This window comes from Tursiops truncatus, chromosome 4 (genome assembly GCF_011762595.2).
Source record: "Tursiops truncatus isolate mTurTru1 chromosome 4, mTurTru1.mat.Y, whole genome shotgun sequence".
NCBI lineage: Eukaryota > Metazoa > Chordata > Mammalia > Artiodactyla > Delphinidae > Tursiops > Tursiops truncatus.
This window is the reverse complement of record NC_047037.1, coordinates 60111159-60129894: the sequence shown is the minus strand read 5'-3', so window position 1 is coordinate 60129894 and position 18736 is coordinate 60111159. Positions and strand designations below refer to the sequence as shown.

Below are 18736 nucleotides of genomic sequence, written 5' to 3'. Positions count from 1 at the left end.
ATTTTACAGTCACCTATCAGTTTCTGCTGGGATGAATATATAGATCACTGAATGAATATATAGATCAATTTATCTCAGCAATGTTGAGTCTTCCAATTCATGAACGTTATAACATTCCACTTATTTAGGTCTTCTTTAATTTCCCTCAACAATATAGTAGTTTTGAGTGTAAAGATCTTAGGCATTTCATATTTTTAAAAAGCCCTATAATGAATTGAACTTACCATATATAACTATCAATAGGAATATATTTCTGTATAGAAATATAATCATATCATCTGTGAATAAGGAAAGTTTTACTTCTGTTTCAATCTTTATCCTTTTTTTCCCCTTGCCTTATGATGATTGATGGCTGGGACTCTAGTACAATGTTGAATAGAAGTGGTAAGAGCAGACATCCATGTCGTTTCCCAATATTCAGGGAAAAAGTTTATTTTTCACCTTGAAGTACGATATTAGCTGTAAGTTTTTCACAGATGCCTTTTATAAGATTGAGGAAGTTCCCTTCTATTCCAGTTTGCTAGTTTTATCAGGAATGATTATTGAATTTTTCAGATGCTCTATTTGGTGCATATATTGTGATGATCATATTTTTTTCTCCTTTATTGGTTTATATGGTGGATTACAATTATTTCTTTTTAAATGTTAAAACAATCATGCATTCCTGGGTAAACACTCTTGGGTATGATATATGTGTCATTTGTTGCCTCATGTATTTTATTAAGCACATATTCATAATTATTATGTCTTCTACATACACTGGCCCTTTTATAATTAGGAAATATCTCTCCTTCCCTTCTTATCTTTAGTAAAAGTCCTTGTCTTGAAGTCTATTTTGTCAGATATTAATAGAGCCATTCCAGCTTTCTTATGCTTGGTGTTTGCATGATACACTTTTTCCATTCTTCTATTTCTGTCTATTTTTAAAGTATATTTCTTGTAGACAGCTATAGTTGGGTCTTGCCTTTTAGAAACATGTTAACCTCTGCTTTCTAATTGGAGTGTTTAGTCGATTTTACATACTATGTAATTATTGATATAGTTGGATTTAGAGCTACTATTTTGTTATTTGTTGTCTATTTGTCTCATATGTTTTTTATTCTTCTGATCTCTTTTCCTGGCTTCTTTTGGGTTAGCCAGTTTTTTAGTATTCCATTTTAATTCCTCTACTGGCTTTTTAACATACATACATAACTTTTGCATTGTTTTTTCCCCAGGTGTTTCTTTTAGGGCTTACCATGTGCATCCTTAATTTCTCACAATCTACTTTGAGTTAATATTGTAGCACTTTATGTAAATACAGGAAATTTGCAAAAGTATAGTTCCATGTGCCCTTTAATCATCCTCTGTGCTATTATCCTAAATATTACATCTACATATGTTACATACCCCAATATTGTGTTATAATTTTTGCTCTAAACAGTCATATATCTTTTAGAGAAATTGGGAGAAAGGAAGAAAAAATGAAAAAAAATTATGTATGTAATTTTATATTTATAATTTTATATATATATAATTTTATCTTTACCATCCTGTTCACCATTTCTGGTGTTCTTTATTCCTTGTTGAATTACCATCATGTGTCTTGTCTCTTCAGGCTGAAAACCTCCCTTTGGCATTTCTTGTTTTGCAGGTCTGCAACAAATTCTTTCAGTTTTTATTTATCTGAAAATTATGGGGTCTTTTGGTAACTCCCCATTTAGTACAGCTTACAGTCCCCTGTCTCCTACAACATATTAAACTTTTTAGAATTAAAAAGTTGATAACAGTTCAGTGAATTTCTTTCCTGAATTTTTCCACACACATGCATACACATGCACAGACACACTTATGCACACATACCACAGAAACACACACTCACACACAGAGAGACATCCTTCTTGGATGTTTGGAAACAGGGCTTCGTTCTCCTGACCTCCCATCTAGTGCTCTTTCCCAAAACTAAATTATGCTCTTTTCAATGACTTTTGCTTCCCTCATTATTATTATTTTTTTAATTTGAGTAAAATTGCTTTACGATGTTGTGTTAGTTTCTGCTGTACAATGAAGTGAATCAGCTATATGTATACCTATATAAAGGACATAACGTTTGTTACAAGTAAACAAAGCAGGAACGATAGATTGTTTCTCAGCTTTTTGAACACAAGATTTCATAGTAGATAATGACCCTCCTAGGATCCACAGATCTTTGACATGTCTGAACAGGTATTGTTGACCTTGGTCAGGCAACTAGCTCATTTTGTATAACAATCCTGCACTTTTGTTTTGGAGATTAACCACCAAGTATGGATTCTAGCTGATCGCTAACAGGATTTTCAAATACATTTGTCTGACTTTTAGCAACTGAGTCTGTGCCAAGATAGACTATTATATTTCACAGTGTAAGGAACATGGTCAGAGCTGCTTAGAGACGGGAGCTGGAATCTCAGCTCTGACTCTTGGTAGCCAGGTGTCTTGCGTACAACATTCAACCTCTCTGAAGTACATAAGGAACATGAAAAAATTCTTTTGTGGCTATAATAATAGCTAAAATATACTGAGTGCTTATCACGATCTAAACACTGTGCATACTAACTCATTAAGGCCTCAGAACAACCCCATACTGTAGGCTTTCTCATTATTCCCCATATACAGATGAAGAGGCTAAGGCTCTTGATAACGTATGCTTCATGTGTGGAAGAGCAAAACTTGAGCGCTGGCAGCATGGCTCCCACGTCCCTGCCTTTAACTTCATCGCTGTACTTAGCGTTAAGGGAAGGTGCTTCTCAGTCATGGGTGTTGCCAATTAGTGTATGCATTTCCAGCTTCCCATTGTTATGCCTGGAATTACTCAGGTTACAGAGATCCTGTAGAGAATGAGGAGCCCAATGGATTGTCCATTGTTATAAAATAGCTTCAGTGGTCACATAACCTGGGGCAGCAGACAGTGCTTCACTACAGATTTCAACATAACATGTATGGGAAACCCACAGACAGCTGCTTCCAGTTGTCTCACAGAACTTGAGGCTTGGGAGGGGCCTCTGGAGGCAAGACAGTCAACCTCCAACAAGTCTACCACAGATAAGCATCAGGGTGCTATTGGTGGCATTAGCTGGATGACATTTTGGCCATAGCACCCAGAAATGCTCATATCCTGTCCTGGATTCATCACAAGTATCCCATGAGTTTCCCAAAGAAACTGCATATACAAGGGTGGTGATGGTGACAAGAATTCAAGTTACCACTTACTTATTAGCCTTGTAGCCATCACCCCCAGTGCAGCCCTCTGGTAAAGCTGGGTTAGAAGCTTCAAGCATAACCAGGGCTTCTCCTACCCAAATCCCAATCTTACTGCCAAATGGCCATGGAGCTTGAAGAAGGGTATCTCTCAGGTGTCTGAGAGCCCTGTGGGAAGGAGAGGAGGGAGGGAGAATGATTGAGAGGAGAGAGCAAGAGCAAGGCTGCCCAATTTCCTCTAGACTCAGCTGATTCTTCACACAGTCATCCTGTCCACTAAAAATACGTTTGCATCAGTTTGGGAATGCAACTGTTAGATCATCAGATTAGCAACGATTTCTGCCTAGGGCAGACATGGACATTCCCTTATATAATCACAGTGTGTTTAAATGGTAAGAGTTTAGTATTTTTCAAATTTTCTGTAATAATCACAAATTAATTACCTGTATAATGGAAAAAATACACTCAATAGAATGTGGTACCTAGAATTGAATCTTCTAATCCAAGAACATCAAGTACAATATTATACATTGCAGATGATTAATGCTAAATATCAGGGCATTAAAAGAATCCAAGAAGTCTGGAATAGTTAAGGAAGATTTCATGAAGAAAGTGACTTTTTAGCTGGGCCTTAAAATTGGGAATGATGGAAACGATCATTTTTACCACATTACATTTACTGATTTGTTGTGGTTTGATGTTTCCTGTGGTGTTGAGTGTGACTTTTTTCTCTTTGAATCAAATGCCTGGGATCAAGGACTCTTTCTTTTCTGCATCTCTCCTTCACCTCCAATTTCATCTACTACCTTGGAAATCACTGTAGCAGCTCAATGAAGCTTTGTTAATCAACTGCATCAACATGGTCCAAGTCAGGCTAAGTGCTTTGAGTTATTTATAAGCCAAATTAATGGCAGGTTTTCTTTGTCTCTCTAGCTCCTCATCAGAAAACATCTGAGGAATGTTATGTGGAGACGGATTTAAACTCTGTGGAAAAGGAAGATGATGAGACTAAATTTGAAGTCAAGGTATGATCACCTTTCCTTTACTGATAGAAATTTCTGACATGATATAAGATTGCTGCCATAATTATCAATAAACCAATAAATTGTGTTTCCTTATTTCATACCTACCATCACCTCCAGAAGATGTGCCCATAAAGGCACATAGCACAGACTAGTGCTCCCAAGAGATGAGGTTTGTAGAATTTCACCCTTTCCTTTCTTCTTAATTGCAAATAGAAACCAAAAGCTCTTTGGTCATAATGTACATAATTGTTGGTAGATATTGTTTTATTGAAGGAAAAGTCATTTTATTCATTCCTATAATCTGACTTCATATTTAAAATTGGTAGAACAGTGTATGGTTTATATATAAAAAGAATATGACAGGGCTTCCCTGGTGGCGCAGTGGTTAAGAATCCACCTGCCAACGCAGGGGACACGGGTTCGAGCCCTGGTCCGGGAAGATCCCACATGCCGTGGAGCAGCTAAGCCCATGCGCCACAACTACTGAGCCTGTGCTCTAGAGCCCACAAGCCACAACTACTGAAGCCCGCATGCCACAACTACTGAAGCCCGTGCACCTAGACCCTGTGCTCTGCAACAAGAGAAGCCACCACAATAAGAAGCCCACGCACCACAACGAAGAGTAGCCCCCACTCGCTGCAACTAGAGAAAGCCTGTGTGCAGCAACAAAGACCGAATGCAGCCAAAAATAAATAAATAAATAAATTTATCAAAAAAAAAAAGACAAAATTACATACAGCTACACACACACACACACACACACACACACGTGCGCATATATAGCTGATGAACTCTAAATAAGCATTGTGAATTGTGCCAAAGTCATTTTCATGCTTTTGATACTATACTCTAGTTGTGTGAGATGTTAACATTGAAGGAGGTTGGGGGGAGAGTACATGGGACTTCCCTGTACATTTCTTTGCAAACTCATGTGAATCTATATAATTATTTCAAAATAAAAGTGAAAAAAAAAGCACATAAGCTTTGGAATCTGGCAGACCTAGACTTAAGTGACATAACCTCTCTAAACCTCAGTTTCTCATCTGTAAAAATGGGAATAACAATAGCTACCTCCTGAAACTGTTTTGAGCATTAAGAGAAAATTTGAAAATGGCCAAGCACTATATAATCGTAAAGTAACATTATATTTAAAAACCCAAGCAAAATGAACTGTGAATATATGTTGCTGCACAGCCACCCCAGAAGTGGTCCCTTTCCTCTGCCTCACTAAAGAATTAAATATCTGGGGCTTCCCTGGTGGCGCAGTGGTTGAGAGTCTGCCTGCCGATGCAGGGGACACGGGTTCGTGCCCCAGTCCGGGAGGATCCCACATGCCGCGGAGGGGCTGGGCCCGGGACCCCTGGCCGCTGAGCCTGCGCGTCCGGAGCCTGTGCTCCGCAACAGGAGAGGCCACAGCAGTGAGAGGCCCGCATACTGCAAAAAAAAAAAAATTAAATATCTGGCTGACTGAATGGTTCTGAAACAGAAGCCAGTAGACCATGGGCTCAAATGGACTTCAGCAATAGTTCATATCCATCATCAATTCCCAATGTGTCCAAATCTAGGCCCCCCACAGAGACTCCACTGACCATTAAGGAGTCAGGCAGAAAGCAAGTCTTAGGCTTTTCTTCCTGGAGGCAGAAACAATGTGGGAACTAGTTCCCAGCAGACTTTTCTTAGAGAGAGAAAGCTGCATTCTTCTGTCAGTTTGTTCAGTCATCCTTCTGTATTCTGGGCAGATAAGGACACTGTCATTGCTGTTTAGGAATCCCTCATGGTTGGAGTTATTGCATCACCATGTCTTCCAGAGTTAGGAAACAGTCTGCAATTTCATACAGTCTTGTAATTTTTTTTTTTTTGGTAGTGTTTTTGTCTGGTTTTGGTATTAGGGTAATAGTGGCTTCATAGAATAACTTTGGGAGTGTTCCCTCCTCTTCAGCCTTTTGGAAAAGTTTGAGAAGGATCAGTATTAGTTCTTCTTTGTATGTTTGGTAGAATTCCCCAGTGAAGCCATCTGGTCCTGAACTTTTGTTTGCAGGGAGGTTTTTTGTTTTGTTTTGTTTTGTTTTTTATTACAGATTCTATCTCACTTTTAGTGATCAGTCTGTTCAAATTATCTATTTCTTCTTGACTCAGTTTTGGTGGGCTGTGTGTTTCTAGAACTTGTCCATTTCTTCCAGGTTGTCCAATTGGCATATAGTTGTTCATAGTATCATCCAGTCTTGATCAGTCATTTTTTGAAATGGGCAAATGTAACTAAAATTCACCTGACTTGACATTCATGAAGTCTGTGAAATCATTAAGTAATATAAAAAGGATTTAATTCACCTTCAGAACTGAGCATCACTCAACCATTTTCTGTATGCTGGTCTTCAAAGAATGTCATCTCTGAAGGTGAGGGCTGTGTCAAGTGCACCAGAGCCCAGATTTGGCACCTGAACGCATATGCCATTGCATTGACTCACAATGTGATTGGAACTCACTTCTTATCTCTGTGACTTACTTTGCCTATCTTTAGACAACATATTTATGACCTGCACACTTCATAAAGATGCCGTGGGAGTTGTAAGTATGTTAAGGTTTTCTTATATAAGAATTAAAATTAGAGTAAATTATTTCAATAATTGTAAACAATACAATGAGTGCTATTGTTTTATTTGTTGTAAAAGAAAAAAAGGAAATATTGTCAATAAACATAAAGCACCTTTCCTCAGGGAAGACCTCAAAAGTATTTAAGGCCAAAAGTTTCCATAAGCTACATTCATTATTTACTCCTGTGTTACATACTTGTAAAAATAGACACTGCAGGAGCAGGGGTGGAGATAGAATCAGAGGCCAACAGGGTTGGAAAATGCTGAGTAGAATTCATAAAGCCCTGACCACCAGATTTCTGGTTTCTTCCTTCTGCTGTGCTGTTTGTTTAATTCAGGCTCCAAGCCCATCCTGCTAAGATGCTCTCTCCCCCTGTGTTTAGGCAGATCACCAACAGCATAGGTACTGCTAAGCAGGCACGAGTACATGCTACCATCATCCTTCTGTGCTTGTGTTGCTTTTTCCCTTACTGTTGCCTTGCTTGGGTATTTAATGAAGGGCTTTTCCCCCAAGAACATATATATTAACAGTCAAGGGAGAAAAGGAAGCAGGGTAGGAACAAAGGCTGCCACACTTCCTCACTTTGGAAAACAGTGGCTGGTCAGACTGCTGCTTCTAAAGCCCAGGGCTATGAGAAGAGTGAGCAGAATCCACAGTCGTGAAAAATATGAATAGGAAGAAAGGGGATTTGTGCACCAAATCCCCAAATCCTGGACTTAGAAATCAGTTTAGGGTCAGTAAATGCAATTAGTGTTTTCCAAGGTGGGTAATATAACCAGGGAAATCATCATTCCAAAATATGTAAGAAAACTAGTAAGAAAAAAAGTAGGTTAGAAAAGAAGGTTTAGATTCATCTCTGCACGGTTCAAAAGAGGGACAAGGAGGTTGATTACCATCAAGAACAATCACTGCTGCTTGTGTTTTGTGGCCACTGTCCAAGACAGATGACCAGGATAAGTAGGAGAACATGCATCTGACTCTCGGTGACAATTCTGACACCTTTTTGGCCTTAGGCCTGGAACTGAAAGATGAAATGAAGGCATAACCAGTCTAGGAGAGTGAATCATAACATTGTGATAAATGCCCCTCCTTGCCCTCAAGAGTAAATGCTCACAGGGGGAAAAAAAAAAAAAAAAGCTATAAATCCAAACCATTCATGATTGCTGCTGGAGTCACCGATACTCACTACTGCAACTAAAATCATGATAAGGTCTTATCATCAGCAGAGAACTCATTCCCAAAAAAGGCGTTCCCTCTTCTCTGGCAGGAGAATCCTTGGTGTGCCAGTTCGCAGGAACTTGACAAGCTCAACTTGAGGAGGCGGCTGAGATTCTCGGGGCCATCTGGCAGCTGTGAGGGCTGCACTTGGCTCACTGACACTGTCTGGGAAAGCCATGGTGGAGTCCTTCCCTGTGGCTCCTGGCAGTAGTGATGTGGCTACTTTCTGCCCTTCCCATCACCAGTTGGAAGCTGAAAGCATGACTCACCGGGGCTGCTTTCCCTGGGCTGCTCACGTCACGGCCTCTTTGGAGATGGAAAGAAGCCAAAGGCTGATGAGGATTTCTTTTTCCTGCATGTCAACCCTCAGGAAAAAGGAAGAGCTACTGGCTGTGAGCACCAACGAACAGTGTTCCTGGGCACCTATTAAAGTCGTTTAAAATAGCGAGATCTTTTCATGCTTCTGAGCAAACAGGCTCCTTCATAAAAATTTTTTTAAAACAAAAAAAGTCAAGGCAGGAAGAGAACAGAGAGGCGAGGGAAGGGTTGCTAACACTGACTGAGGGCTAGACGTTGTGCTGGGTGCTGTGTGTACCTGATTTCATCTCAAGTCCTCAATAACTTGTGAGGAAGGTGATGTCTCCTTTGTTTTATCTGTGATGCTGTTGAGGCTCTGAGGAGCTAAGTGAGTTTCCCCAAGTCTAACCCAACTAGTAAATGATCCAACTGGAATCTGAAATTAGCAGTTTACTTAATCTAGCAGTTTCCTAATCTATCTAATTTAACCTGTCTACCGGATTACTTAATCTACCTAACTAGCAGTTTACTTAGCCTTTCATCCCCTAAATTTCCTCTTCTGCAAAATGGAGTTAAATAAAGTAACCTCACAGGTGGCTGATTAAATGAGAAATATATGGAAAGTACCTAGCATGATGCCTGACATACAGAAGATTCTTAGTAATGTTAGTTTCCCATTTAATCCTGTGTTTACAGATAGAATGTTTTGTGTAAAAGATGAGAAGAAGCTGAAGGAAGGTTGGATTCAGGTCTTAAATTAAATAGCTTCTCCTAGTCTCGAATATGTATCTTTTTGCCAAATGATCAGAGCTCAGGGCCAAATTTAGTTTTTTGCTTTCTCACTCTTCTGAATCCCAAAATCTTTCATTTACTTTTCTGTTTCTCACCAAGAGAACTATGTGAACCATAAGCACATTTCACTGTTCACTTTCTGTGATGTTTAAAGTCTGGTCATTCTTCGAGATTCAAAGAATCCACCAAATCTTGATCTCCCCAGCCAAGCTCTCTGAACAATATCTAGAATGAAGATTCTCAAGGTTTCCTGTGTGCTACAACCCTGAGAAGCTTATTCATAATGCAGATTTTCAGGCTCCACCCCGAGAGACACTGATTCAGGAGGTCTGGGTTAGGGTCCAGGAATATGACTTTTTTTTAAAAAATTTTATTTATTTATTTATTTTTGGCTGCGGTTGGTGTCCATGGCTGCACGCGGGCTTTCTCTAGTTGCAGTGAGCGGGGCTACTCTTTGTTGAGGTGCGTGGGCTTCTCCTTGCAGCGGCTTCTCATTGCAGAGCTAGGCGCGCAGGTTTCAGTAGTTGTGGCTCGCTGGCTCTAGAGCACAGGCTTAGTAGTTGTGGCGCACAGTCTTCGTTGCTCTGCAGCATGTGGGCTCTTCCCGGACCAGGGCTCAAACCCGTGTCCCCTGCATTGGCAGGCAGATTCTTAACCACTGCGCCACCAGGGAAGTCCCAGAATATGACTTTTTGACTTATGCATTTGGTGACTAGAATGCAGGTGGTACAAGGGACTGCACTTTTGGTCACATTGGCCTAGAGGCTATATTCATAGGCAATTGGGATAAAGAAGAAATCGTTAAGGTAGATATGGATCTCTTAGGCTAATACAGAGTCCAAAATGCAGGAGAGTGAGGATGTGACTAAATTATTGTATGAGAATGTATTTTTCACTGAGGGAACTACATGAGAAAAAAGAGAGAATAACCGTAAGACCACTGTTGGCTTTGCTCTCTCATCAATAAAAAATGGACATGACTAAAATATTTGATGTATCCAATTTGAGTGGCTTATTCAGCTCAATTTAATATATATCAAAGCAATTGCTATGGGTCACATATGGGAAACAATTCTAACATGGGGCCTAAACTCAGGAAACTTACAAGTTTCATGGGGAAAACAACATATTTCCAATAATTTATAATATAAAGCGGAATGACCTACCTCTAGTAAAAGGAATATAATGTGTTAGAAGGCAGAAGAGGGAACAGTTCATAGCAAGTATGTCGGGGTGTTTTTTTCCAAAGGAGGTGGCATTTGAACTTAATTTTTTTTTTTTTTTTTTTTTTTGTCTGGTACACGGGCCTCTCATTGTTGTGGCCTCTCCCGTTGCGGAGCACAGGCTCCAGACGTGCAGGCTCAGCGGCCATGGCTCATGGGCCCAGCTGCTCCGTGGCATGTGGGATCTTCCTGGACCGGGGCACGAACCCATGTCCCCTGCATCGGCAGGTGGACTCTCAACCACTGTGCCACCAGGGAAGCCCTGAACTTAATTTTTTAAAGAGTTTTTAAAAAATTTTATTTATTTTTCTTTATTTTTTTTGGCTTTGTTGGGTCTTAGTCGCGGCACGGGGGCTCTTCATTGCCACGCGCGGACTTCTCTCTAGTTGTGTCACACGGGCTCCAAGGCACGTGGGCTCTGTAGTTGTGGCGCACGGGCTCTCTCACTGAGGCACATGAGCTCAGTACTTGTGGCATGCGGGCTTAGTTGCCCCGTGGCATGTGGGATCTTAATTCCCCAACCAGGGATCGAACCCACATCCCCTGCACTGGAAGGCAGATTCCTTACCACTGGACCGCCAGGGAAGTCCCTGAACTTAATTTTAAAGAATAAATACAACTTTGAAAGGTGGATAAGATAGAGAAGGGCATTCCTGGATGGGGAAGGACGTAAAGCCTCAGAAGTCTGAAGGGATCATAGGGTATTCCGGGAATAGTCCAAGAAAGCTGGGAAGGTAGACCAAAGACAGGTTGCTGAAGACTTTCGTTGAGGGTTGTTGCCAACAAGGGCATTTGTTTATCAGTTTGACATTGGTACAGCAATGAAGAGTAAATTAGATGAAGAGAGGCAGGCTGACCAGCTGCCAGCAGTTGTCACAGTCCAGGTGAGACTTCAATGTTGAGAGCCTACTAATGGCAGTGGCAAAAAAGGAGATGGGCAGAGCTCATACCCATTAGGCCAGGTGTTCTCCCCAGTGCCTGGAATGCTCTAGACTATCAGAGAAAATCTGATGAATGAAGCAATAGATCAAGGCAGAGAAATAAGGGGATAGATTTAATAGGGAGGGAAAAGAAGATACTGAAAATACCTTCAAGGTTTCCATCTTGGAATCTTCATTGAATGAATTTGTTGCCCAGTATAGAGTACTCGGGGGAACAGTAGAAAGTGAGGACTTATGCAGGCTGAGTCCAGCATTTGTGGTCTCATGGATCTATAACAGTAACCTACACACTCTCTTTCTGTTAGCTGGGCTATACTCCTCCCCACACCAGCAAGAGTCAACCAGTTGGCCTTGAGGTTATTTGGAAATTAACTAGGTTAGGGCACTTTTGCAAATCTAATAAAGCATTTTTCAAATTTGTGATTTTATTTATGAGTTAAGTAAGATTTACAGACATGTAAAAATTGTTACGTTAACAATTATGCATTAAAGTTAAAATCACATGAAATCAAACAGTCTGAGAAAATTCAGGATGTATGGACAACTTCTTTTCAATATCCTTGGGTTACTTATTTCCTCCCCATTTTCTTGGTTTGGGAATGGGAGAAAGGTATCTTGTGACATGTTTCTCACTTTCTGATATTTTTAACAGAAATACAGACTTGCATATCATTGGTAAAACAACGTTGCAATGTTTGCAGTTTTTTAAGAAGACATTTCCCCCATAAACAAATACTATAAGTAATGTTTAGAGTATTAGTCCAGCCTATAAAAGCCAATTTAACCAGTAAGAACACTGAACTAATTACTAACAAGTCTAGCTGAGAAACTCAAGATCTTAGATAAAAGAGACCCTGGAAAAATTTTGTAAATTTTCCATCTGGGACCCATTTCCTTATCTTTCCCTAGTCGTTTCCCCTTTCCACAAAGCTTCAGGACCAGTTACGCCTGTCTCCTCAAGCCCCCCAAAGGGCTTCAGTCTATAAAATGTCCTAAAACCTTCCTCTTTCCTCGCCACCCCTTCCCTCCCTCTTGGAAGTCTCCTCCCAATGCAGCTAATCTGGACTAGAATTGGGAGAAATCTGAATGAGCTAGTTCACAGCAATGCAAGGCTGAGTGACTGACAGCCCCTTAACCCTCCTGCAAACACTTGCCATCTTTTAAAATGGACTGACTGCCCTATTATCTAAAGGAATCTTTAGGTAGTGGCTTCTTCAGGCAATGCCAGTGAAGCGTACGAAAAGATGTGCTGGAAAAAGGCCAACGAGAGGGAGCAAATAGGACAGACCAGCCGGGTAGGAATTCACTTGAAGGATAGATTCTCAAGGTGGTTCCTGTTCTTCAGAAGTCCTTCCTATTCTCCACATCAGAACCCACTGAACCTCAAAAATCGGGGGGGGGGGGGGTTTCCCCTTTCCCGGCAGTACCAGCAATGGAGAGGGGAGGCTACTCTTTCCCAAGGTTGATGTTTTTCACTCTGGGAAACAGAGTGTCTCTAAGGCCACCCTAGACTGAGGCTGGAGGTGACTGCCCTTTGGAGAGGTTTCCTTTCCTTCCTGCTCTCCTCCTCTAAGCTGTGCCATTTGGTAATTATTTAGTGATTCTTACTTGTCATACCTCTTTTACCTTCTCAGGTTTTCATAATTAATTTGCAATCCCAGAAAAGAGTTAATAACCTTAAACGCTTCTTTCAATGATCACTCTTCATGCCTGCCTTCACTGCCACCCTTTTTCTTCAGAATAAAAGGAACGTACAGGAGGAGGGAGTCTCCCACCTGATTGGCCTCCCAACAGAGTAGTTTATGGGTTGGTTCCCTTTTAAAGCAGTTGACTGAGAAAATCCCTTCTTTGGTGCCCTGGGGCATCCCCAAGTCAGGGTGACTGAAGGGAAACAGGATATGATTTCACAAGAAACTTAGTGCTCTGCTTTAAAATCACCTTACTGTACAATTCACTGAGGCTCATAAGGAAACCCTAACAAAGAGATAAAGCAGCAATTGGTGGGTTGGTCTGCGGTCAGTTTTCTCGGTCCATTATTTGAATCAAAGGACCAATATTTGAAAAAAGCAGGCATTTATTTGAATATGCTCTCTTCCTCCTAGAACTTTCAGAAGCTTAATTTAAAATTTTCCCAAAAGTACTCTGGCTACAATTGAGCTTTCATCTCAAAATTGGAAGCAATAGCACTTATGTTGGCATTTTATATTATAAGCAGAGAAATGTTTCATAGCCAAATGAAACATCTCCCTCGTTTTACACAGAAGGAAATGGTTGCCCAGGGAGATTAAGTGACAGCCAACATCTCCCAGCTAGTGAGAAATATGGGGTCCAGTAGCAACTATCCAGCAATTACTGAAGGTCAGCATGTTGAGTGCTTTCCATAATTACCTATTTTAATCCCCACACAGTAGATATTAAAGAGCCAACCATAAATGTCATTTATTCTTTTCTTTGTGCTAAGCATTTTAATACATCATCTCTAATTACCACAAAAACCTTCTGATGTAGATGTAATACCCCTATTTTACTGACAGAGAACTAAGGTGCTACCCAAGGCCACTTCTTTAAAAGTAAGCCAGGGGGCTTCCCTGGTGGTGCAGTGGTTGAGAGTCCGCCTGCCGATGCAGGGGACACGGGTTCGTGCCCTGGTCCGGGAGGATCCCATATGCCGCGCGGAGCGGCTGGGCCCATGAGCCATGGCCGCTGAGCCTGCGCGTCCGGAGCCTGTGCTCCGCAACGGGAGAGGCCACAACAGTGAGAGGCCCGCGTACCACAAAAAAAAAAAAGAAGCCAGGGATTCCCACCCAGATTTACCTGTCACACCTCAGTTTGCATTCTTTTCACTCTTTAAGAGGTTTTCAAATTACAGGTCACAATGGTGATAGTGAACTCAGTTTGGTGGGTTCACCAGCGTTTTAAAAAAATAAATAAACAGAAGGGAATGGGATAGAATTTAAAAACAGAATGTATCCCATCACAAAATCACACAAACATTTTTCAGTTATACGTACATCTGCTGTATATTTTTTCCCCAACACCAACAAACAATTAATTCTGTACTGTCTACTTGGAGATGGCATCAGATGCCAAACATTGAGGGCTCAGCCTTATAAGACTGCTCCCATGCCCCTTCAGAGACCATCTGCAAACCCACGTTGTCACCTGTGCTTCTGAGACACTGGCTGGCTGTAGGTGCTTCCTAATAGTTACCTCATTAACATAAACTCAAGTGTGGTTGAAAGGGGTTTGTTATAAATATCAAGACACTCTATCACAAGAAATTTAAAGGGTTTTAGGAGCTCTGTGCCAGAAACAGCATGAAGACCAAATATATATTTCATATTATAAATCACAGTATATGTGTATAAGTATTATTATGTAAACGTTTTTCCTGTGGGTTGTGGTCAGTTTTTAAAGCCACTGCACCAGAACTAATCCATCTAAACCTCAGCAAAACACTGGTATACAGTGCAGTTAACTGCCGGCTCTTATTAAAACAGTCCCCAGATCTGCTGTGGATCCTTCCCATACATTCTCAAAACCATGGGTGTTGTATTCCATCAAACTTGATTGACAGAGGACTCTCCCTCCACCCTGACACCAACTGTCTGACATGTGGCCACAAGAATATGGGTTGACATTACCAAGTCCATGCCTAAGCATTTCAGCAAGCCCATGAGGTCATCTCATGCATGACAAAGTCTATAAATTAGAGGGACGTTATCATTCTGCATAAAATGATAAAGCCCATACCTGCACCTTAAGTCAGTGTTATTTTTCCATCACTATACTAGGTTGTCAGGAAATAAGAGCCTCTTCAATCCACCATACTAACAATAGATCAGTAGAGTTGGAAAGAGCACAATTCATTTCACAAGCATAAGCAAGTTTTACAGTGAGAGGGAGTTTTATTAGTAATGGTGGTTACTCTTTCTGACGGTATTGCATGTTGTGGATTCAAAGATGAATAAGGCTGGAGCTCAAAGTCCAGTGAGTGTTTCTGGCACAGTAACATCACAGAGGAGGAACTAGAAAGGGATGCAGTATAACATTAACTGCTATAGTAATTAGTTCAACATTACATAGAAAATGTGAAGAAAGAGCTTTGGTAGTGTAGTGAAAATACCTAGATTGGTTTGAATCCAGGGACTGGTATTTACTTCTGTATATTGACTGAAATGAAAAATATATTGTAGTCTCTGGTCAAATATAGTTAAGAGAGGGAACTAAAAATTTAGATTCTTATTGAAATGATATCCTATTTTAAAAGAAAAAATATGAACCTGAATGTAAGATTGCTCGTGTATTTTAGAGCTAAATTAACAAACTAGTATCCCAAATCCTCCTTTATTTGTTAGCCAGCTTTGTGGATATGATACCAGATTTGGGAAGACATCTATGAAAAGACAGAAAATCCATGGTTTTCTTTCATACACTGAACACTTTTAAATTGCTGTCTCTGTGGTCTGCATTGTGGATAATAAAACAGCCTTACCTTGACTGCTCTCTGTTAATCCAGGGAGAGGACTCTCTTGCAGTGTCTACAACTAACTGAGCAGCCTGTAACTCTCACCTGTTTTGCAAGGTTCTTCCTATCTGTTCATCTGAATCTGGGAAAAGCTCGTCGTCCAACTTTTAGCTCTAATCTACAAGGAATCTTTATGTTTATTCATTAAATTTCCCTTAATAATACTTTTGCAAGAGGGCCCTTTCTAAATCTATACTCCCTTTTGTGAGAATGTAAAATAACTCATTTAAACAGAACCTAGCAGGCAGGAAGAATTCAAATGCTGGCTAATTATCTACTTGTTCATTATTGGTTAATACCCTTATAATACTCCCATTGCTATCAATATGATATACAAATTCACTTCCTGGTTAAAATTATATTTTCTGGAAAGTAAATTGAGTGGGAGTCTTGTCTCTTTTTGAGAATTAAATGCTTAGTGTTATTCTTTTTTTTTTTTTTTTTTAATTTTTTGCCACGTTGTCTGGCATGTTGGATCTTAGTTCCCCGACCAGGGATCGAACCCGCGCCCCCTGCATTGGAAGCACAGAGTCTTAACCACTGGACTGCCAGGGAAGTCCGCCCAGTGTTCTGAAAAAGATCTGCAACGCTATGCGGCAGATAATGCTGTTACAGAAGGGGGTCCCCTTCCAGGGCCCGAGAGTGGGCTGTTGTCTAACACTCGGAAATGAATTATCCAAGGAGACACACTTAACTGACAAGCAAAAGACTTTATTAGTATGGACATATATACACTACCAAATGTAAAATAGATAGCTAGTGGGAAGCAGCTACATAGCACAGGGAGATCAGCTCGGTGCTTTGTGACCACCTAGAGGGGTGGGATGGGGAGGGTGGGAGGGAGACACAAGAGGGAGGAGATATGGGGATATATGTATATGTATAGCTGATTCACTTTGTTATACAGCAGAAACTAACACACCATTGTAAAGCAATTATACTCCAATAAAGATGTTTAAAAAAAAAAAAAAAGACTTTATTGGGAAAGGGCACCCGGGCGGAGAGTAGTAGGGTAAGGGAACCCAGGAGAACTGCTCTGCCACACGGCTTGCAGTCTTAGGTTTTATGGTAATGGGGTTAGCTTTCCAGGTTGTCTCTGGCCAGTCATCTTGCTTGGCCCATATTTGGTCTGACTCAGGGTCTTTCCTGGTGGCACATGTATCTCTCAGCCAAGATGGGTCCCAGCATGAGGGTTTCTGGGAGGTTGGCAGGACAGAGTAGGGCTGGCGTCTCCTCCCTCCTTTTGGCCCCTCCCGGATTTCCCACACACACACACACACCCAAGGTCTCAGCGGTGGCACACAGTGGAGCAGGGCTTCCGACCACCAGCTGGCTTTAAGCCAGCACTGGTGACCACTGTGCACTGGCCTAAGAAGGCAGTGTGATTCAACGGACTTGTGATTACCAGCCTGGGAAAGTGGACCCTGGACTTATCTCCCGTCTGTCTAGCTCTCTCTCTGGGCTTGGGCAGGCCACAACTTCTCCAGACATTGATTTCTTACCCAGAAAAAAAAAAACCCCAAAAAACAAAAAAAAACCATTGAATCAAATGATCCCTCTGCTGTCCCTTGTAGCAAACTCTGAATCATTTTTGTGAATCAGCAGGGAAGGGGGAAGAATACAATGTTAATAGTCCCTTCATTTAAGGAAAAAGGATACCTGCTTTTGTGAATGAGTTTTTGATGTTCCTGAAGGAAGCCTCAAGGGGAAACTGTAAAAGATCCAGAGTGGTTGGGGATAACCCAGGAAAGAAAGAGAAAGATGAGAAACTGAATATGTTACTTATCTAGAAAATTAAAAACAACAGCAAAACAAAGACATTTAGGAATAGAAAAATATAGGTAAGAGCCCTCCTCCCCCAAACAAATAGATGATCTTACCAAAATTTCTTTCACTTCAGAATGAAGAAATACTTGAAAGCAGTCATGATGGGGAGAACCCTGAGCCAGAGCAGCTTGACAGTTCCAAAAATCTCTCCCCCAGCAGGTAAGATTGCACATCTCTTTGTAGAAGTCATTTTAACCCTTTAGAGGGGTGGGGGTAATGGGGGAAGAGGGTAGGGTATGCTCTGTTTTAAATCTCATCACTTACCTTTCCTAGATAAAATCACATATTTATTCTTTATACTAACCTTCATTGTGTACCGGAGAACAAAACTCATGAATCTCATAAAAGCAACAAGCAAGAGCTGAAAATGGCATCTCATAAACCAGGCTTCCCAAGATACTCAGTTTTTAAAAACAGTGTATTATCAAGAAAATACTAAATGAAAAACTATTGCTAATATTGATTGAATTATTGGTTTTCAAGCATTTAAAGGATATAGGTTCCCCATAAACACAGTTTATACAAATGTAATGCTATTTTTGGCCTACAGCAAGGTGTTTGCATGCATGTGAATGCTCTGCAGATCAGAAAGCCTAAATTATGGCAGTTAAGACCAAAAGCATGAGAGGAAATTCATTTTTTAAAAAATTTTCCTTGTACTCAGAATCCCCATCATTACTTCTATTCTAGCCTTTGTCACATTGTTTTACCCACACCATTTGACTTATTCATTTATGAGCTGCTTTTATCCCAAGGGTCTATCATGTTTAGCTCTTAGCAGGCCTCCAAAAAAATGCCTGTAGAATGAATGAACAAACACCTTTAGGAATTTGCCCCTTGATTAAAGCCAGTATTAGTTTAATTAGATTACTTCCTAGTCTTTCACTTTAAGGTGTACTCAAGGAAACATGTGGGCTCTTACTGGTTGAATATACCTTTGAGTTATAGTAAATGGCCCAATTCAGCATATCTGAAAGTGTATTTACTTGGGTTATGTCTGAAAAGCACCACCTGGCAATGCATTTTGTTAATTTCCTTAAGTGACAGTATATCATTGGGGACTTTTCTGTTACTACA

General features: G+C 40.6%; 1 protein-coding gene across 4 annotated transcripts in view; it reads left to right on the top strand.

Moving 5' to 3' along the window:
• MCF2L2 (MCF.2 cell line derived transforming sequence-like 2) overlaps positions 1-18736 on the top strand; it is a 234221-nt gene that overhangs the window by 119874 nt on the left and 95611 nt on the right. For all 4 annotated transcript variants that reach the window (XR_012331396.1, XR_012331397.1, XR_012331398.1 and 1 more), the window contains exons 14-15: positions 4150-4241; positions 17733-17818. Coding sequence is in view for 1 of the 4 variants with exons in the window: in XM_073803931.1 (XP_073660032.1) it covers positions 4150-4241; positions 17733-17818 (178 nt within the window). In the remaining 3 variants the exon portion in view is untranslated. The remainder of the gene's footprint in view (positions 1-4149; positions 4242-17732; positions 17819-18736) is intronic.